Here is a 22,156-nt window from a genome sequence, read left to right on the forward strand (position 1 = left end):
CAGCCTCCTGCAACCCTCTGCCAGCGAAAATGGAGCTCGGGACTTCCGCCTGCATCCCTCGCAAGCTCCGTTTTCACTGGCAGAGGCACCGTGGGCCGGTCCTTCACTGTTTTCAGGGTGGCCCCATGGGCCAGATCTAAGCAACCCATGGGCTGAATCTGGGCCCCAGGCCTTCAGTTTGATCTATAGCAGTGATGCCGAACCTTTTTTGGCTTGGGTACCAAAAGCGGGAGGAGCGTAGGGGGGTCATGCGCAGGTGTGCCACACCCATAATGCTATGCGCACAACACCAGCACACATGAGCGCACCACCAGCGCTCCACCAAGTTTTTGGCATGTTTTTTTCTCCCCAGGCTCCAGAGGCTTTATAGGAGCCTGAGGAAGGTGAAAACAGCCTCCCACCCCGGAGGCCCTCCGGGGGCTTTAGGAGCTTCCTAAAGACCGGCCCTACGAGCAAACCAGAAGTTCAGGAACGGACTTGCAGTTTGCTCGTAGAGCCGGTTTTAGTCCTCCGGAGCCTTCAGGAGCTTCCTTGAAGCCTCCGGAGCATGAAAGACCGGCCCTACGAGCAAACCAGAAGTTCAGGAACGGACTTGCAGTTTGCTCATAGAACCAGTTTTAGCCCTCCGGAGTCTTCAGGGGTCTTCAGGAGGCTTCCCTGAATGCTCTGGAAGGCTAAAACCAGCCCTACGAGCAAATCAGAAGTCCGTTCCTAACTTCCGGTTTGCCCGTAGGACTGGTCTTTTGTGCTCCGGAGGCTTCCCTGAAGCCTCCGGAGGACGAAAAATAGCCTCAAAAGAAGGCCGAAGTCAGCTGGCCAGCGCGCATATGCACACTGGCTAGCTGACAGGGCAACCCTCACATGCCCAGACAAACAGCTCCGCGTGCTACCTGTGGCACATGTTCCATGGGTTCATCATCACAGATCTTTAGAATTAAAAAATGCTTTCATGGCTCCAAATGGCTTTGGTTCAAATCCGTAGCATTCTGTAGTTGGCATATTTGATGTAGTTACAATGGTATAAGGATAAAAGGCAAAACCTCAAAAATTCCCTTGGCCTCCTTTCAGAAAACCCTCCCTTAACCCCTGACCAACATTAGTAGGCAGGGCTTGGATGGAATGAATTGTTTGCTATGTCAATTTATGCCCACTTCCCAACTAAGATTGCTCTATCAATCCTTTAATATAACCCATGATAAAGAAATACAACCTTTGGGGAGTTTGACCTTTTGAGACAAAGATCTTTTAAATATCTTGTGCAATGTCTCAGCTGTCATTATCTGTCTTGCTCTAATGTGCTTGACTCAGAACAAAGGTGATACGATTTCTTCAGTTTTCTGTCATCTCCCAGGCATCCTTGGGGGGGGGGGCAGGGGGACAAAAGGATACAGTAGATGGGGTTGTATAAGCCCCAAGAGAGGGTCCTTCTCTTGAGACCCTGTTGGAGAATTTTCCCCTCCCCTGGAGAAATTTAATGAAACGATCCATTCATTTTTGTTTGTTTGTTTATTGAATTCATATTCTGCTTTTACGTTTGTGTTGTTGGCAAAAAATGTCCTTCTGGGTTCAGTCCCAAGTAGGGAAAAAGACACTGGAAACATGGAGGCTGCTTGGAGAGATGGTTTAATGGTGGACAGGACCACATGATTTGAGGTCCTGAATAGAAAAGGGGGATCACATGCTTCCAGATGTTCAGTGAAGAAGAAAAGAGAAAGAAGGGCTGAAAGATCCTGGTTTTACGCACTCTCTGTTCGGCCCCACCTCTCTGTTTCCTGTTCCTGTGTAAGAAGTGTATTCTGATTGGTTATCAAACTCCCATGGGGCCATGCAGGGGCAACTCTATAGGTTGTGCTTTGAGTCCAAGTTTGGTTGGGCATTGCTTTTTCCCAGGTGCCCTGTGGTGAGAGGGGTAAAGGGTAATATTATCATGCCTGAATCCCATCATCCTGGAGCTGAAGGGGGATCATTGTTATGTAGAATAGACTGACCCAAGCTTTTTTAATGGCCCATTAACAAAGGTGGGGGCTATTAAGAGTGAGTCTGTTTCCTACTTAAAACATGTTTCTCCGTTTCTTATCCAGGGAAATATAATATTCTGCCTTTTCAATATTTCCCAGGATATTTCATTTTTCTAGGAGAGGGATAGGCGCTAACTTCCTACAGCGTGAACACCCAAGCCAGCTTGCTCTAAATAACTATGAGAATTAGATTTAGCAATGGAGGCATCTTCAGCAGGGTCTCGCCTGCTCATCTAAATAACTTTAGGATTTCAAAAATAACCCTACAATTTAACTTGTGCTGGTAGGCAAATGGCAGCCTGTGCAGATCTTTCAAGATCTTCAAAGTCCCAGTGGACAGCTATTTAAATATGAGCCAGCAGTGTGCAGCAGCTGCCAAAAAAAAAAAAGCCTACACAGTTTTAGGCTGCATAAACAGAGGGAGAGAATCAAGATCACTTGAAGTGTTAATACCACTTTATTAATGCCTTGGTAAGGCCACACTTGGAATACTGTGCTCAGTTTTGGTCGCCACAATGTAGAAAAGATGTGGAGACTCTAGAAAGAGTGCAGAGAAGAGCAACAAAGATGATTAGGGGACTGGAGACTAAAACATATGAAGAACAGTTGCAGGAACTGGGTATGTCTAGTTTAATGAAAAGAAGGACTAGGGGAGACAGGATAGCAATGTTCCAATATCTCAGGAGCTGCCACAAAGAAGAGGGAGTCAAGCTATTCTCCAAGGCACCTCAGGGTAGAACAAGAAGCAATGGGTGGAAACTGGTCAAGGAGAGAAACAACTTAGAACTGAGGAGAAATTTCCTGTCAGTTAAAACAATTAATCTTCTGCCGATTACCTCCCTTCGACCGATTAGATCGCACAGACTGGGCCTCCTCCGGATTCCATCTGCCAGTCAATGTCAACTGGCGACTACACGGAGGAGAGCCTTTTCTGTTGCAGCTCCGACCCTGTGGAACGATCTCCCCGTTGAGATTCGTACCCTCACCACCATCCAGACCTTCCGCACGGCCCTTAAGACCTGGCTCTCCCAGCAGGCCTGGGGATAAGTTCTTAAATTACCCGCCCGAGTGTTGACTGTTGAATGCAAGTTGTGTTTTATTATTTTATTTTGTTCACTCACTGTTTGTCTTTTATTATTGCACCCCCTTCCCTGTGATTGTAAGCCGCCCTGAGTCCCCTCAGGGAGAAGGGCGGCTTATAAATCTTAATAAATGAAATGAAAAAATGAAATGAAATAATCAGTGGGACAGCTTGCCTCCAGAAGTTGTGAATGCCCCAACACTGGATGTTTTTAAGAAGATGTTGGATATTCATTTGTCTGAAGTAGTGTAGGGTTTCCTGCCTAGGCAGGGGGTTGGATTTAGATTTTTTTCATTTATATGCCGCCCTTTTCCCCGAGGTTCCTTCCAACTTTGTTATTCTATTCTAAGATAAATGTGTTGTGATCCATGTCTTTTGCTTATTTTACACCAATTTTTTCCCTGGACAGTTTTGAAAAGTAGCCTCCTTTAAAGCATTTTGCGGAAGTCAAGACATTTAAAATCTTGATACAATAATACAATAGCAGAGTTGGAAGGGACCTTGGAGGTCTTCTAAGGTTCCTTTCCAGTCACATCTTATCACAGATGTTGTCCATGCAAAAGTAGGCTGGCATGGGAACAAGTGTTAATTTAAATATCTTAGTTCTCTACCTCCTATATTTTTTTTAAAGGAAGAAGAAATGGGGATAAAGACATTTCTGAAACTTAAATTGAGGTATTTTCTTATTCAGAATTTCCTGTTTGATTTTCAGTTAACAATATGTAGATATCTGCTAGAAAATTATTCACTTCAGTGATATGCTTGACCTAGGGGTGAAGGACCTTTATTGGATGAAGTGTCAACTTTTCTCCTTGCGTACTTCATGGAAGCTAAGACGTTTCCTGGTATATTTCATGAGAATTGGATGTCATTAGTATCTTCCACACCTCTTAGGCTCGGTGATCAGACACGTCTCTTCCATCAAAACTAGCTAGCTATGTGATTTTCTCTGTACGGGCAAAACAACCATTGTAGAGAGAACTGGCTTTGAGAAGACAGTACTGAGGTGGGCTATATTATAAAGCATTGTGAAAAGAGGCTCATTATCTGTGATCTTGTAGGTTTTAGCCTTTCTGCATAACTGTCCATAATCTCCATAACTGTCTGGTTTGGCTTTGCAACCAAACAAGACAGACATAGACTTCAATGGAGCTGAGGTGGCGCAGTGGTTAGGGTGCAGTACTGCAGGCCACTTCAGCTGACTGCTATCTGCCGTTCAGCGGTTCAAATCTCACCGGCTCAAGGTTGACTCAGCCTTCCATCCTTCCGAGGTGGGTGAAATGAGGACCCAGACTGTGGGGGCAGTATGCTGACTCTGTAAACCGCTTAGAGAGGGCTGAAAGCCCTATGAAGCAGTATATAGTCTAACTGCTATTGCTATTGCTATTGGATAATTAGATCTTCAGAAAAATACAATTGCTACCAAACTCCCTTCCATTGAGGACCTGTATATGGCACGAGTCCAAAAGAGGGCTGTGAAAATATTTACAGACCCCTCACATCCTGCACATAAATTGTTTCAACTTCTACCCTCAAAATGACGCTATAGAGCACTGCACACCAAGACAACTGGACACAAGAACAGTTTTTCCCCGAATGCCATCACTCTGCTAAACAACTAATTCCCACAACACTGTCAAATAATTTACTAAGACTGTTTTACTATTATTCTTCTCTTCCTTCCTAGTACCTCTCTCTTCCCACTTATGACTATAACCACGTTGCTTGTATCTTTCACTTTGTATTGTTTTATTTATTTACTAGTATGATTTGATAGCTTTAGTAACTTTGACTATCACTAAGTGTTGTATCTTTTTATTCTTGATGAATGTATTTTATTTTCCTTATGTACACTGAGAGTATATGCACCACAGACAAATTCCTTGTGTGTCCAATCACACTTGGCCAATAAAAAATTATATTCTATTCTATCCTATCCTATTCTATTCTGTTCTGTTCTGTTTTTTCTGTTCTGTTCTCTTCTGCTCTGCTCTACTCTAGTCTATATAAAACATATGAACAACAGTTGCAGGGAGTCTAGTTTAATGAAAAGAAGGACTAGGAGTGACATGATAGCTGTCTTCCAATATCGAAAGGACTGCCACAAAAAAGAGGGAGTCAAGTTATTCTCCAAAGCACCTGAGCATAGGACAAGAAGCAATGGGTCGAAACTAATCAAGGAGAGGAGAAATTTCCTGACAGTGAGAACAATTAGTCAGTGGAACAGCTTGCCTCCAGAAATTGGGGGTGCTTCATCACTGAAGGTTTTTAAGAAGAGCTTGGACAACAATTTGTCTGAAATGGTGTCAGGTTTCCTGCTTGAGCAGAGGGTTGGACTAGAAGACCCCCAAGGTCCCTCCCAACCCTGTCATTCTGTTAAATATTAGAAAACACCCTGGCGCCTCTTGCCTAGCATTCTCTGAACGTTGGCTGGGAAGGAGGGGAAAAAAACCAACAACAACAGAAGACAGCTAGATTGTTCGATGAAGAGAAAATCTCTTCAGCTCCCCTGTCAATGTGGAAAGCCTGCCAATAGCCCTCGGCTGTGTCTCCTTCAAAGGGCTATTGTAGGGCTAATATCCACGCCTGAAATTCCTGAAGGAAACAAGGCAGGGAATACAAATGAAACCCCTAATGCAATGTTCCAGATGTAGGGGGGAAATGGGGGGGGGACAAGCAGACACACACACACACACACACAGACACACACATTTCTATCACAGGGCTGTATTTGTGGTCTTGAACCCCAGACCCTTCCAAAGAGGCTCCTTTGCAAGGAAGTGCAAAACGCCAGTCGCCTGCCCTCCTCGATATACCCTAAGACGTTCATTCTGTGTTTTGTCTGCCAGCCGGCCTGCCTTTTGGCAGGTCCCGTCCCCACCCACCCTCTTACATAACTTCATAAAGGGGAGAAATGTTATGAGACTGGAGCGGCTGTGGGTGACCCCTCTTCTTCGTCCCTCCTCCCTCCCTTTGCAACCAAACATCCAGACAAGCACATACATGCTTCCTCCCAGGCCTCCCACCGCCACCCCCAGACCTCTGGTGATCATTTATTTGAAAGCCACTTGTGGTGCTAGGGGAGGGAAAGGAGGAGGGGAGAGGGAGGAGCAGCAGACACACTGTTTGCTCAAACAACGCTTTTTCCTCTCCACATGGCCCTGAACCTCCCCTGTTAACTTTTCATTCTATTCCACAGCTGATTTCTAGGGGGAGCAAGTTAAGAGCAGAGGTGAGTGACTCTTCCGTTTGCCCGTTCCATGTTTGGTAACCTGACTGAACGTATACATTGTGGGCGGGCGAGGGAACGCGGGCAGTAGCGTAAAGCAATCTTTATTTCCCCTGGTCATTAGTTTACTCAGTGAGAAAAGCCAGGTCTTCCAGGGGATTTATAGCTTTGTTTGGGGTTGAAGAGAACGAGCTGGTTGGAGGGTAGCTTCCAGCAAGCTTTTTCTTTTGATGATATCTTTCCACCAAAACTAGAAAGTGAAAGGAGCCAAAGAGATGAGGCAAGACCCTGGAGACGTAGGAATTGGGGTGTGAGAGGAAGATATGAATGCGTATTTTGAGCTCTGCATAGAACATTGTAGGAGACGCTTCACTGCCAGCAGTGGCAAGGATTCGGGAGAAAGAGGCAGGATGAAGCTTGCTCCTGGAAAGGAGAGGTAGGCTGGGATGCCGGCAAGCAATGCTCAAAGAAGCCAAGGTTGACAAATAAAGCAGCAAAGGCCACACTGATAAGTAGGATTGGAAATCCGGACTGGGAACTGGTTTGTCTTAAATTGAGAAACCAGGTCGACTCTCTCTGTGTCCTGCCACCCTTGACAGATTGTTTCATGAAAGCAGGTTCTAAACCTGGTGATTATTATTTTCCAAACTTAACAGAACGGTGACTCAGTGGCTAAGATGCTGAGCTTGTCAATCAGAAAGGTCGGCAGTTCAGCGGTTTGAATCCCTAGTGCCACGTAACAGGGTGAGCTCCCGTTACTTGTCCCAGCTTCTGCCAACCTAGCACGGAAAAATGCAAATAGAAAAAATAGGAACCACCTTTGGTGGGAAGGTAACAGCATTCCATGTGCCTTCGGCATTTAGTTGTGCCGGCAACATGACCACGGAGATGTCTTCGGACAGTGCTGACTCTTCGGCTTTGAAACGGAGATGAGCACCGCCCCCTAGAGTTGGGAACGATTAGTGCATATGTGCAAGGGGAACCTTTACTTTTACCTTTAACAGAGCTAGGGGGAGCAAGGAACGCTTCCACTCCACGCATCAAAGTCTGGGGGATGCCCGCTTGACTTTCTAGCGTTGGCCAAGGAAGATGACCTCCCATAGCCGAGGTGGCGCAGTGGGTAGAGTGCAGTACTGCAGGCCACTTCAGCTGACTGCTAGTTCAGCAGTTCAGTGGTTCAAATCTCACCGGCTCAGGGTTGACTCAGCCTTCCATCCTTCCGAGGTGGGTAAAATGAGGACCCAGATTGTTGTTGGGGGCAATATGCTGACTCTGTAAACCGCTTAGAGAGGCCTGAAAGGCCTATGAAGCGGTATATAAGTCTACTGCTATTGCTATTGCTATAGCTTAGGAGAAGCTGCACAATGTAGGTAATGCCATGTCCCTCAAGAGAAGGACTAGCTGGGCCACCAAGGAGTTATAGCCAGGAAGCTGTTAATGCTGTTCCTTTGCTGCTTCTTTTGGCTAATATTTGGGCTATCACTAGTTGGCTCCGACTGGCCCCATATCCAAAAGGGCCCATTTAGGATGGAAAGATTGAATCAGTTGTCTGATACCAGGGTCTATGACTGTTAACAGCTGTATTGTTCTTGCGGGATGGGAAATACTGTTATTATTGCACATAGGTTACAAGAATAAATTCTGATATCTAGGGCTGTGATGGCAAACCTATATCACGTGTGCTGGAAGTGGCACGCAGGGGCATCTCTGAGCATGTCAGCCGTCACCCGTTGCTCTTCTGGGTTCTGGAATGCACATGCACGCTTGCCAGCTGGTCTTCACACTCGTGGGAGCACCAGAAACCGGAAAAGCATGCATGCGGGAAGCTGAGTTTCTGTCTTTCGGTGTGCAGATGGACACCAGCCAGCTGTTCTTCATGGAAACTGGCAGATCAGTCAGGTGTTCTCCTGGAAACTGCAAGAACAGGTGACCAGCACACATGCACATACTGGAAACCAGAAGCTTAGCTGTGAATGGCAGGAGCTGCTCCTGGTTTCCGGTGCTCCTGCACACTCCTGCACTCCCGCACGCTCCCGCATGCTCCTGCACTCCCATTTTGGCACTCGGTGCCGATTAGGTTTGCCAACACTGATCTAGGGTATAGGAGAGGACAAGTGAAGATCAATTACTCTACTTTTGTTCTCATAGATTACTTCTGATTTTTTTTTTTTGAATGTAGGATTCTTTTAAATAACAGAGGTGAATGATCATTCCATATATTTGTGTGTGTGTGTGTGTTTAGGTGTGTATTTTTTCTCCCCGAAACTAGTATTTTTTGAAAAAATAATCTATTGGGATGGTGGCACGTGTAAATCAATTTTGTTGCAAAACATACTTTGAAAAACATTTTTTGTGACTTTCTTGGAAGAGGGAGGTGATGCAGAACTGCATCGCAAAAGTTAGCAAAATACCAATACTGAAGAGTAATTTTTTTTTTTAAATCTGTGCATAAGTATCCTGAATCCACATAGTGTCTTCCAGATGTATTCGATTACAATTGCCACATTTCCCAGCAAAACACAACCAGCATTTGGAAGGCTCTGGGGACAGAGGAGGTTTATTGAGAAGCCCTGGATCAAATGAGTTTTCAGTTCATACAGATGACTGTTTATGAATAGCATATGGCTGGGGTACATGGGGGGAACTTAACAGCCTTAGAAATGTTGGAGAACCGTCCCTTCCCATTGGTTCTGCTTTCAAGGGAATGCAAGTTGACATCTCAAATTCTGAACTGTATGATCCAGGGCTAAGAATAACCGAATATACCCTTGGAACTGAACTTTTTGTATGCTGCTGGAGCAATTTTATCCAGCAACAAGTTAGCTTATATGCTTTGGATCCTCCAGGATTTGTCATTTAGACACCAAAATCTGCTTCTTTGTTAGATTCCGTGGGAACTGGTAGTGAGAATACAGAGAAATGTAGTATAAATCTTTCAGCACCAGCTAATTACGCTATTACAAATTCCAGCCTTTGACTTATCTTTAAAAAGGTTTGTTATGCAGGATCTTTGTTTCTGCTGGAATAATTTGAATGCTGAACATATGCTTCTCAGAATAACCTAGTTCAGTGTTTCTCAAACTCAGCCACTTTAAGACCTTCCCCATCCTGGCTAGGGAATTCTGAGAGTTGAAGTCTATGTAAAGTTGCTGGGGTTGAGAAACCCTGAACCAACCCATTAGAGAATTATGGCATTAGATTCTTAAAGGTGTAGTCCTATACATGTCCATTCAGAAGTAATTCAATGGAACGGTCTGGGATTAAGTCACAATTCAACTGAAGATTTCCTCTGGCAAAGTATCTTTTTTCCATAAGTTTCTCATCCCCCATGTGTTTAAATGTGTGCTTAATAAGCTTCCGTACACTTTATTGCTGCAGATTTATATATTTATTGGACACATGGCTACCTATGTCCTATGACTGTAGATAGCTCACAACAATCCATAAAAACATGGTTAAAAGCAAAAGTGGACCTCAGGGACCACTAAATTCGTAATTTTAAATCCCGTGGACCAATAATATGATCTGCCTAATGACTGGCTGGGTGGGCGTGGCTAGGTGGTCATGTGACTGGGTGGGTGTGGTCAACTGGATGTCACTCATGTCGAGGGTTGCCTCGCCAGCCCCTACGCGCCCCTCCCCTTCCAATCACTCCTCGACTGCCCTCCCAGACTCCTTAGGGCCCCAAAAGGAAGCACCATGAGAAAGTTGGCAAAATGGTTCAAATTGGATCTGACCGAGAAGGAGGTTCAGCAGAAGCACCCCACTGCAGACTACAAGCATAGGCTTTCCAAACAGAGGGAAGACCTGCTGGAGGGCAAGGCCAGGTACCAGCATCTGGAGGCTCAGCGGGCTGAGATGGTCTGAAGAGGGTCTGAAGAGGCCTGCTACAGATCCTGTCTCTGAAGCAGGTGGGGTCAAGGAGAAGAGCCTTTTCTGCTGTGGCCCCATCGCTGTGGAACATTCTATCACTGGAGGTGAGAACTGCCCCCTCCCTTTTGGCCTTCCGGAAGGGTATTAAAAGCTGACTTTGCCAGCTGACCTGGAGCCTCAAGGAGGGTGCTCACTGCTGGAGGTGGAAGACAGGGTAAGAAGACTCCTGTCAGGGTCCCAATGAAAGAAGACTCCGAGGCTTGAGGTTCTTCAAAGCTCCATTTTATTAGAGATGTCATGTTGGCAAGTCTGGGAAAACCCGAATCTGAAAGCTTCCAGGTTTTCCCCACCCAAGTGAAAGTTCAAGTCCATGCCCAGCATCCATACCAGTGGGGGGTTGCTCTTACTGTCGCTACCAGTATGCTGATTGCAGTCTGTTCATGCATGCGCCTGATGTGCGCTGTGCATGGACCTAACGTGTGCTACGCACACATGTGCAATCCACTGCCTCTGCGACATCCAGCTGCTTGTTGGGGCTCATGCAGGCACTGCTAACTGTGTGCAGTGTGCCTTTTGGCATAAATACAGCTCGAGCACGGGTGGGAGGGCGGGCCAAATGAGCCACCATACCAGTATGCTCTCAGCTGCTCCAGGCCACTACCGGTATGGCCGTACCGGTCTGAACCGGCAGCAACCCACCACTGACCCATACATTCATTACATGGTCCAATCAAGCACCGTCCCAACTGGAGATGCCTCCCAGTCATGCGACTCAAGATGCAGGGCAAGATGTCCTTGACTCTCTGAGAAAGGAATGTTATTGATATATTTCCCATACTCCATATAATACCCCCACCCTTAGCTTGATTTTAGGGTTAGGCTTGATTTTAGTATAGTTCTTAATAATATTTTAACTTTATGTTGTTTTTATTTATTTATTTATTTGTTTTGTTTTACTCTACTCTAGCCCCCTAGAGTCACCTTGTAAGGGAGGTGGACGGCATAAAAATTTATAATTTAACAAACCAACAAAAATAAATAAATAACTAGGAAATCATTTTAATCTGTGTAAGTTCTTACAGTCACATTGTAATGAAAAGCAAAGTTGCTAAAATCCTCTAGCTTTCGGCTGTATGTTCCTCTGACTCGGACTTTACTACTGGAGTTCTGCCAGAGCCAGAACTGGCAGTCCTGATCTAAACATTGGCTCACTGGCTTACAGAGAAATCCAAGTAGGTATTAGCTCGGTTGTGATAAGCTATGAAAGGATTGATGCCTTATCATGCTGAGTCTCGTATCTGTCCCAGTATCATTAACTAATGACAGCTATTCAGTTTTTCTTGAATGGACCATCCATGAAAATTCTGCATAGTCATTTGGCGCTCAGCCCATTGTCTACATTTGACCTCCCTTTTCTTGCTGCTAAATCAAAATTTCAAGAATCTCCACCAGCTTATTTTTAAGCAGAAATCAAGCAGAACAAAGACATCCCAAACACACCCATCTTGTATATATGTCTACACGGAAGAGCAGGGGTATCAAACTCAAGGCCCGTGGGCCGGATCCAGCCCTTAGGGTACTTGGATCTCTCCCACAGGGCCGGCCTGGACACAGCGAAGGACCGGCCCGTGGTGCCTCTGCCAGTGAAAACGGAGCTAACAGGGGCTGTGCGCGGCCTTTGCAATCTCCGTTTTTTTCTGGCAGAAGGTTGCAGGAGGCCATCGCAGCTGAAAACGGAGCTCCGACTATCACTGGCACCCCAGCCATGAGTGACGTTGAGCTGGCCACACCCACCATGGACACACACACACACACACACACACACACACACACACACAGACACACACACACACTGAGGTCAAAGATAACCCAGATGCGGCCCTCAATGAAATTGCGTTTGGCACCCCTGCTGTAGGCAGAAAATGTCAATGGAATGGATTGCAAAAGAAGTCTTCCAGCGACTTCAATGGGAATGGAGTTGCAAGAACTTCAAAGCAGACTTTCATCGCGAACGAACGGAGGACGAACGTGAATGGAGGCTTTTCCAAGTAATTAATTCAGATCATACACACACATATGCAGATTTGTTTATGAAAGATGTATACCAAAAATAGTGTTCTTTTTTTTTAAAGAAAAGAGCACTTAGAGTACATTTTAAAAGCCTGCATAAAGTATATTTTAAAATACGTTTTAATAATATATCGTATAAATATTAAAAAGGGAATTTTCTTTTTAAAAGGATTCCAAAGACGCTTATTTAAAAATGTTGTACCTTAAAGAAAGTTCTGCACGAAAGCATTTTTATTTGTTTGTTTGATGTATAGTTCATGCTTCCTCCAGTAATTAAAGTGGAGGGTACATTTTAAAAGGTATTCCAGCTGAAGAATATGCTGCCTTATTAATATAAACTTAGTGGAATAAAATAGAATTGTGTGCATGAATATGTATATGTGAAGCCCATATAGTTTCAGAAGCTGCTATTTGTCAGCTTCTGTCTCAGTGTTTTCCTTGCAAATTGTGTTGTGTGTTGTGTGTTGTGTGTGTGTGTATACGGCGGTTTGAATCCCTAGCGCCGCGTAACGGAGTGAGCTCCCGTTACTTGTCCCGTTACTTGTCCCGTTATTTGTCCCTAGCAGTTCGAAAGCATGTAAAAATGTGAGTAGAAAAATAGGAACCACCCATGGTTGTTGTCCCGTTATTTGTCCCTAGCAGTTCGAAAGCATGTAAAAATGTGAGTAGAAAAATAGGAACCACCCATGGTGGGAAGGTAACAGCGTTCCATGCGCTTTCGGCATTTAGTCATGCCAGCCACATGACCATATAACAAACCAAACCCAGATTAAACAGGGCCAGGTTTAAGAGAGGAACAGGCCAAGGAATTTACAGGAGGAACACATGTCCTGGCACCATGCAGCCATATTACAGGTAGTCCTCAGCTTATGACCACAATTAAGCCCAAAATTTCTGTTGTTAAGTGAGAAATTTGTTAAATGGGTGAAATGATTCACTTCATTTGGGAAGTGAATCACTGCAGATATTAAGTTAGTAACGTGGTTGTTAAGTGAAACTGGTTTCCCCATTGACTTTGCTTGTCAGAAGGTTACAAAAGGGGGGGGTGTCACATGACCCAGAGGCACTGCAACCGTCATAAATGTGAGTCAGTAGCTAAGCATCTGAATTTTGATCACACGTCCATAGGGATGTTGCAACGGTCGTATGTGTGGAAAATGAACGTTAGTCACTTATTTCAGTGCTGTTGCAACTTTGGAAGGTTGCAAAGCGCACTGTTGTAAGTCGAGGACTACCTGCATTAGTTATATGGACATATGACTTAGATCAGCACTCCTGGCACCAAGTGCCAAAACAGGAGTGTGTGCATGCATGCTGGAAATCGAAAGAGCAGGAAAAATGATATCCCAGTTTCCGGCATGCACTTGCCCATTGGCCACCTGGCCTTCTGATTTATGGCACACATACGTACATGAAGACCAGCTGGCCAACGTGCATGTGCATGCCAGAAACCGGAAGACAATTTTCCCCGGTGCGCACACGTGCATTGGATGGCTGCTCTTCCGGTTTCTGACATTCCTGCGTGCATGAAGACCAGCTGGCTAGCGCACCGGAACCCAGAAGAGCAACCGGCGATGGCTCAAGTGCCTGGAGAGATGGCTCTGCATGCCACTTTCGGCACGCGTGCCATAGGTTCGCTCTCACGGACTTCTGCAAGTCACGTTCTATGTTATGCAGGGCTTAAATGTGCCTTTATAACACTTTCAGAGCAGTGGTGGGTTTCAAAATTTTTTCGAACCTACTCTGTGGGTGTGGCCTCCTTTGCCAGCCATGTGTCCTGATGGGAGTGGCTTGCCGGCCATGTGTTTTCTTTCTCTCTCTCTCTCTCTCTCTCTCTCTCTCTCTCTCTCTCTCTCTCTCTCTCTCTCTCTCTCTCTTTCCTTCCTTTTGTCTCTCTGTCCCTTTTTCCTTTTTTTCTTTCATCTCTCTCTCACTTTTTCTTTCTTTTTTTCTTTTTTTATTTCTTTCTTTCTTCCTTTCTTTCTCTTTCTCTTTCTCTCTCTGTGTGAGTCTGTCTGTCTGTCTGTCTGTCTGTCTGTCTGTCTCTCTCTCTCTCTCTCTGTGTGTGTCAGTGGTGGGTTTCAAAATTTTTTGGAACCTCTTCTGTGGGTGTGGCCTGCTTTCCGGGTCCACTGGTGGAACCTCTTCTAACCGGTTCGGTAGATTTGACGAACCAGTTCTACCGAACTGGTGCAAACTGGCAGGAACCCACCTCTGTTTCACAGTTATGGAAAATAGCTGAATGTAGATCTACCAAACCTTATCTTTTTTCTGATGCCAATGTTGTGGACATTTAAGAATGTGACTCATGCTAAGCTTTACCAAGTGGATTCCATTTTGCCTCGGGTACGTGTGCCCAGTTCTCCTCTACTGTTCTACCCTTCCACGTGAAGACTTTGCCCCAGCTGAAAAATCAGCTCTGGACATGTCTTAGATGTTGGATTTTTGGCATATTCTGTGAGCTTAGTCAGCTTTTTCTGGTTCTGGGCCAAATGATTTGAAAGGAGGCCCTTTATTTTGCAGGACTGGAGCTTGTGGATGGTCTGTTTTCCTGTTTTGGGAGAAATATAAACCATGCAACATTGATTAGGAACTTTGTACTCCCCGACTGCTTGGTATTAATTCCTACGCTTGTGAAATCTCTCTTCCATTATCCTCATTTAGAATACAGAATAACAGAGTTGGAAGGGACCCTGGAGGCAGTGGTGGGATTCAAATAATTTAACAATCGGTTCTCTGCCCTAATGATTTCTTCCAACAACCAGTTCACCAAACTGCTCAGAAAGTTAACAACTGGTTCTCCTGAAGTGGTGCAAACCAGCTGAATCCCACCACTGCTTGGAGATCTTCTAATCCAACCCCCTGCTCAAGCAGGAGACCCTATACCATTCTGGACAAATGGATCTCTGATATCTTTTAAAAAACATCCAGTGATGGAGCATCTGCAGCTTCCGGAGGCAAGCTGTTCAACTGATTAATTGTTCTCATTGTCACAACATTTCTCCTTAGTTCTAGTTTGAATTTCTCTTTGATAGGTTTCCATTCATTGCTTTTGTCCTGCCCTCAAGTGCTTTGGAGACACTTCTCTGTGATAGACCCTCAAATATTGGAAGGTTTTTATCATGTCACCCCAGTCCTTCTCTTCATTAGACATACCCAGTTCCCGCAACCGTTCATAATATGCTTTAGCTTCCAGCCTCCTAATCATCTTTGTTGCTCTTCTTTACACACTTTCTAGAGCTTAACCATCTTTTTCTATTGACCAAACCTAAATGCAGTATTCAAAATGTGACCTTACTAAAGCAGTATAAAGAGGTACTAATGTGACCTTGATACTATCCCTCTGTTGAAGTAGCTTAGGATGGCATTGCCCCCCCTCCCCGAATTTGATGTTTTCTCTTTCTATCCCCTCATCTATTTAACATCATTAATGAAGATGTTGAAGAGTACCGGGCCTAAGACCGAACCTTGGAGTACCCCTCTGTATGCATTCCCCCATGTAGATGTAGTTCCATTGAGGACTACCAGAATGAGTTATGAATCCATCCGATGGTGATGCTGCCTATTCTACGTTTTTCCTATCTTGCCAAGAAGTAGGTTTTGGTCTACTTTATCAAATGCCTTACCGAAGTCCAAGTATACTATGTTCACAGCATTTCGCTGGTCCACTAATCATTTTGTCAAAATATGGTTTGTCTGGCATTTCACCATGGAAAGTTGGAACCAATTCATAAGTCAAAATATTCTTCTCACTATAAAAAGCCAAACTAATGTATTCCCATAAGATGTAGATTGGACTCTATCTGAGCACATCCAGTGGGGGGGGAAATCCTTCACTTCTCTGCAGAATTGTTAAATTATTAGCACTGTTAGGGGTTTCTTCCAGTGTAGAATCTGCCTTTCTGCATTTGTGGCTCTGCATCTCAGATTTCAGATTCTCCAAGCAGGCCAAGAAATTTATGGCAGCATGGTGAAGGGAAGGCAGACTTCAGCTCCGTCACTTTATAGCACATCAAATTTCCCAAGAGGAGAATCTAAGGTGATTTGGAGATAAATCTAGAGATCATATAGTTAGGGACAGCAATCTATTGACTTCCAGTTGGCCTGCTATGTGAGCATTCAATGAGAAAGATCATATTAGCATCCTCTTAAAATAAACAATTAAAACAGTAATAGTGTTACAGCAATTAAAATAGTAAGGTGTATTTACTTTGTTTCATCCTTAATGTGCCAATGAACTGATGCTAATCTCAATCATTTCAATATGAGGGGAGAAGGAACTCCATTGTGCTGAATAATTTGCATTTGTAGTAACAACTTGGAGTGACAACTCAACTAAGGTTCTTTTAGAAAACGGTGTTTTTCAATCTCTTCAGCTTACTGAGGCAATAAGTTGGAGGAGGAATCTGTTCTGAATAAACTTTCAGCTTAGCTGGTTAGCCAGATACCATGTCTGTAAGAAAGATCTCTGGAGTTCTTGACAAAAGAGGCAGGATGAGGTGACTGTGGCACAACAAGGCTGATTTGCACAGCAAGTGCAAATTTGTTGATGGAAAAGTAAATGGAAAGAAAGTGCAAAAGAGTTGGTGGTAGATAAGAGGTTTCCCAGCCCTCTGGAAAATGATTTCCACTGATCAGTGGAAGATGCAAATTAGGAAAGAGAATTTGTCTTTGGAAAGCTGAAATTGGAACGCAGGGAAAATGAGTGACCTAAAAAGAAAGAATTGGAAGAAGGTGGAGAGACAGAGTTAAAATGACCCACTTGAACCTGTTATCCTTCCGTGTATAATTTTATATGAGGATGAAATGCAAAGGAGGTGGGTCAAACATACTTCTAGTAGGGACTGTATTCCAGAGAATGAGCACTCATATTGCAAAAGCTATACAGGTTATCCCCCACGAGAATGAAATTGAGATTGAGATTGAGATTTGTTTTATTTATATGCTGCCCTATTCCCAGCGGTTCTCAGGGTGGCAAACAACTCAAGGGGGAAAGGGAACACAAAAGTACAATACAAGCATTTAAAATAGGCAACAGCCACACAGGTCGAGAGGGGAAGGGAACTCATCAACCCCAGGCCTGCCGACACAGCCAGGTTTTAACAGCTTTTCGGAATGCCTGGAGAGAGGTGAGGGTCCGAGTCTCTGCGGGGAGTTCGTTCCAAAGGGCCAGAGCTGCCATAGAGAAGGCCCTCCCCCAGGTAGTAGCCAGATGGCATTGGCTGGTAGACGGAACCCGGAGGAGGCCAACCCTGTGTGATCTAATGGGTCTTTGGGAGGTAATTGGGAGCAGGCGGTCTCTCAAGTACCCAGGTCCAATACCATGAAGGGCTTTATAAGTGACGACTAGCACCTTGAAGCGTATCCGGAGACCGATCGGTAACCAGTGCAGCTCACGGAGGATAGGTGTAACGTGGGTGTACCGAGGTGCACCCACAATCGCTCGCGCGGCTGCATTCTGGACGAGTTGAAGTCTCCGAATGCTCTTCAAGGGCTGCCCCATGTAGAGCGCATTGCAGTAGTTATCTAGAGACCTCATCTAGGTGCTTAGATTGGATGAGGGCAATAACACTGGGCAAGGCTGTTTCTGACAGATCTCAGGGCTACAATATAAGCTTACATGTGATAAAGTTTTCAACTGAACATGGAAACCTGTGGCTAATACCATAAGTACAGAATAGGTATTAATCAACATCTTAAGTGCTGTATCTGCCACAGCCCCAAAGTCATTTTCAAAGACAATTTCTACTCTCAGATTCTCCAGCCAGAAAGCCATGCTGGCTGGGGGATTATGGGAACTGAATTGCAATTTATATGGACAGAGCCAGGAAAAAGAAAATTGCATGACCAATTAAGCAGAATGAATCAGACGCTTTAAGCAATTGTGGGTTTTCTGGGTGATATATCATGCCAGTTGTCTAATTTTCTAGCGTTATATTTTTACGCACAGAAAAGAGGAGTTTGTCTCAGTTGGACAATGCTATTGAGATTTACCGAAAGAATAGAGAGGCAGAAAGGAAAATGGTATCCAAAAAAGAAATTAGACAAAAATAAAGAGAGAAACAATAGGAAGTAGAAAAGAAAAATTCTGGGGAGAACCATCCAAACAATCTATCGAAAAGTGATAGAAAAAATTCAGAAGAAAAGATATAAGACATATAAAAAGAAAAAAAGAGAGAAAAAAAAATCTAGGAACAGGAGACTAGTAAAATGAAATGAAATATCTTAATCGTGGCAATAGTATGTATCCATTTAAGATGTGTGTATGAACTATACTAATACTTTTAAGTGTGTAAATGAATTATGTTAAATGCTTATTACAAAAAAAACCCCTGAATTTGAAGATAGATCTTACTTACAGAAAATAGATGGAAAGGGAATGATAAATTTATTTTCATTTCTAAAAGGGAAGAAAAAAGGACACTGTCTATGTATACAATAAAAATTATAAGTTGGAAAAGATGAGAAGAAAAGAAATACAGCTAAAATTGGAAATGGAAATATAATGTAAAATGAATTATGCATATGTGAAAATGTTAAAGGGGGAAAACAGGACAATACTCTGTCTACAAAAGAATTTTAATTATGTAACAAAAAATAAAAAATGTTGTTTAAAAAAAAGAAAAGAAAAGAGGAGTTTGTGGGATTTGTATTAAAAGAATTAAAGGATCCACCTGGGGGAGGGTGTCAATGAAATAATCCGAAGGGCTGGAGACCAGAATCTTGATTGAAAGAAAGGGAGGTATCACTTGCTGCTCTATTGCATGCAGCAATGGACCATCTCTGTTGGACCATCTCTGTTTTGGACCATCTCTGTTCGTTTCCAAGTAACAAATTCACGGGTTTTCTTTTTGGTTAACTTTCAGCACTCCAGGCTACCTGCTCAGAATGCTGAATGAGCATCCTATGATGCCAGCATCTTGTATCGAGATGTGATCTTCCTTTCTCTCATTCTTTCCTAAACTTTCAGGGCCATGGGGAACAAAAAGAGTTGGGATGTGGAGCTCAATGGGACTGTGCTTGTGCCAGAGACAAAGGAAAATCCACGGAAGGGGAAGGATGAGCTTGAAGAAAGAGGCCAGTGGACCAACAAAGTAGAGTATGTACTTTCTGTGGCTGGAGAGATCATCGGTCTGGGAAATGTTTGGCGATTTCCTTATCTCTGCTACAAGAATGGAGGTGGTAAGTATCCAAGATGCATAATTTGTCAGTGTCATGTAATTGCTGGTCACCGTTGCTTATTATGCAACGGCTTCGAAACAAATGTGAAATTGCAAATTAGCAAAACCCTGTGCAATATAGAGATTAAAACATAAAACTGGCTATAAACATTTACAATGTGAAATGTAACAACTCATAATAAAACCATTGGGTGATGGACCAACCTGTGAATCATCAGATAACATCTCATCCTCGTATTTGGCATGACAGATTGTTTGCACATTGTTTGTGCTGGCAATGCAAAATGTTGCGAGACGCATATTTGTCCCTATCAGTAGGAAAATCACAAATCCGTACAGCCTTCCATATGTTAGACTTTCTGTTTTAAAATGGTGCCAAAATCCTTGGTCTAGGGAAGAAGTAGGACGGACCACGGAATGAGAATGGATAACAACCATGTCAAATGGTCATAAATATTCCTATTTATATTTATGACTATTAGATAGTAGCAGCTGTTGTCTGGAGTTTTACATATCTACTATACTTGGCAAGAGTCTATATGACTGGTGTAGCACTGGTGTTGTATTTAAAGGAATGAACAGATACAGGGAGAATGCAAACCATGAAATACTCAATGAGTAAGGGTGAACTTACCCTTAGCCCATCTCTCCCATTCCAATCTAACTTGTGGAAGAATTTGGAGGAGGAAATGCTAGGTATGTTCTTGATCTTCTGAAGGAACAATAGGACCTATAAGTCTAACAAACATAAATAGCCTTTGTGGCTGTTACGGCACATTGTCACAATACAAGGACTTCCCTTTATACAGGTAGTCCCCGATTTATGACCACAATTGAGCCCAACCTTTCTGTTGTTAAGTGAGACATTTGTTAAGCGAATTTTGCCCCATTTTATGAACTTTCTTCCTTCAGGTGTTAAGTAAATCAGTACGGATGCTGAGTTAGTAACTCAGTTGTTAAGTGAATCCAGCTTCCCCGTTGACTTGCTTGTCAGAAGGTTGCAAAAGAGGGTCACATGACTTTGGGACCCATCAATGGCCATAAATCTGAACCAGTTGCCAAGCACCTGAATTTTGATCACGTGATAATGAGGATGCTACAAAGGTTGTAATTGTGAAAAACAGCCATAAGTCACTTTTTTTCAATACCCTTGTAACTTTGAATGGTCACTAAGTGAACTTTTGTATGTTGAGGACTACCTGTATATGTGTATCTCACATCATCATGCATATAAATAAGGTGTGGGACTTGCATTGCAATATTGTGTTGCTTAGAGCCGAGATGGCACAGTGGTTAAATGCAGCACTGCAGGCTACTTCAGCTGACTGCAGTTCTGCAGTTCGGCTGTTCAAATCTCACCGGCTCAGGGTTGACTCAGCCTTCCATCCTTCCGAGGTGGGTAAAATGAGGACCCAGATTGTTGTTGGGGGCAATATGCTGACTCTGTAAACCGCTTAGAGAGGGCTGGAAGCCCTATGAAGCGGTATATAAGTCTAACTGCTATTGCTATTGCTTCATTTTTTGATCCCATAAGTTCCACTGCAGATACCAAAGTGAATGAATATGATAAATGAGCAAACTGCCCTCAGATAATTAATTTAAATCTAGATATTCATGGGGAGAATCTACAGAGAGTGGTAGAGTCATCAGGATCTTTTTTTAAATATTTCTTTTTAAAAAGTTTTTTATTGAACACAAATTAAAACATTGGACACAGTGTAACCGTCCTGGCAAAGTCTTTACCATACATACTAAAATATAAAGTTTTACATTATAACCACCAGGCTTATTTACAATTCGTCTATTCAATATTAACAAATATAAAAATATCGTATTTCCAACCATGATGCTTTGTTTTTATCTTGTACATTTTCACTGTTATAGTTTCATACATAATTCTAATCTCCATTCTATAAATCTTAGTCATTGCTTATTTTGAGTTTTTCTTTCTTTTTTGTTCCAACTATTGATAAAACTTGTCCCAGATCTTACAATATTCCGATTCGTTGTTTTTTTCTTCAATTCCCACGTCAATTTATCCATTTCAGCACAAATCAGAATTTTCCTAATTACTTCTTCTTGTGGAATTTCCCTGTTTTTCCAGTTTTGGGCAAAGACCACTCTTGCTGCTGTAATAATATGCATGCCGCAGCAGGTGTGCAGCCAGAGGACTCCGAGCAGGGCGGCGGCGGCGGCAGCGGAGGTGCAGGAGCGGGCCAGTGGCGGGCGCGGGGCATGGCAGTAGGTCAGCATCCTGGGCGGGCGGGCGGCGGGCAAGGCGCGGGAGGCGGAGAGGACAGAGCGACCTGACCGCGGCGCCCCAGGCCCCTGCTCTGGCGATCTCCCGGGGTGGCGTGGCTGCGCGGGGCCACTCAGCGGAGGAAGGCGGCCGCCTGGTGGGAGAGGCTCGGCCGAAAGGTGCCGGGGCTGGAGCCGCAGAGCCAGGCATGCCTTCCGCCTGGGAAGTCCTGCCCCTTCATCCCCGAAGGCCGGCGCGTGGTGAGGGGGGCCGGCGTGGAGGCAAAAGTACTTTGCACATGCTCCACGGTCGCCGCGCTCTCCGTCCCAGCCTTCGCCGAAGCCGGCGGGCTGCCTCCCGAAGAAGCCGCCGGAGCGTCCCAAGCCAGAAAATGCCCCAACTCGGGCAGACGGAGTTCCAGTTGCAACCTGCGCACGTGATTCGATGAGGAACCAAGGGGAGCCG

The 22,156-nt window shown here is 44.1% G+C and overlaps 1 protein-coding gene across 2 annotated transcripts in view; it reads left to right on the forward strand.

The window, feature by feature from the left end:
• The window catches only part of LOC106553070 (sodium- and chloride-dependent betaine transporter), a 99,236-nt gene that overhangs the window by 12,261 nt on the left and 64,819 nt on the right, over window positions 1-22,156 (forward strand). Inside the window, exons 1-2 of one of the 2 annotated variants that reach the window (XM_087722940.1) lie at window positions 6,194-6,331; window positions 19,242-19,453. In XM_087722940.1, coding sequence (XP_087579066.1) covers window positions 19,246-19,453 — 208 coding nt within the window. In that variant the 5' untranslated portion in view covers window positions 6,194-6,331; window positions 19,242-19,245. Of the gene's footprint in view, window positions 1-6,193; window positions 6,332-19,241; window positions 19,454-22,156 lie in introns of those variants that run through there. The other variant, XM_087722939.1, reaches the window with a different exon arrangement.

This window comes from Thamnophis sirtalis, unplaced genomic scaffold, assembly GCF_051295495.1.
Source record: "Thamnophis sirtalis isolate CommonGarterSnake01/CBP01778 unplaced genomic scaffold, rThaSir2_p1.2 scaffold_9, whole genome shotgun sequence".
In the NCBI taxonomy this organism is placed as follows: domain Eukaryota; kingdom Metazoa; phylum Chordata; class Lepidosauria; order Squamata; family Natricidae; genus Thamnophis; species Thamnophis sirtalis.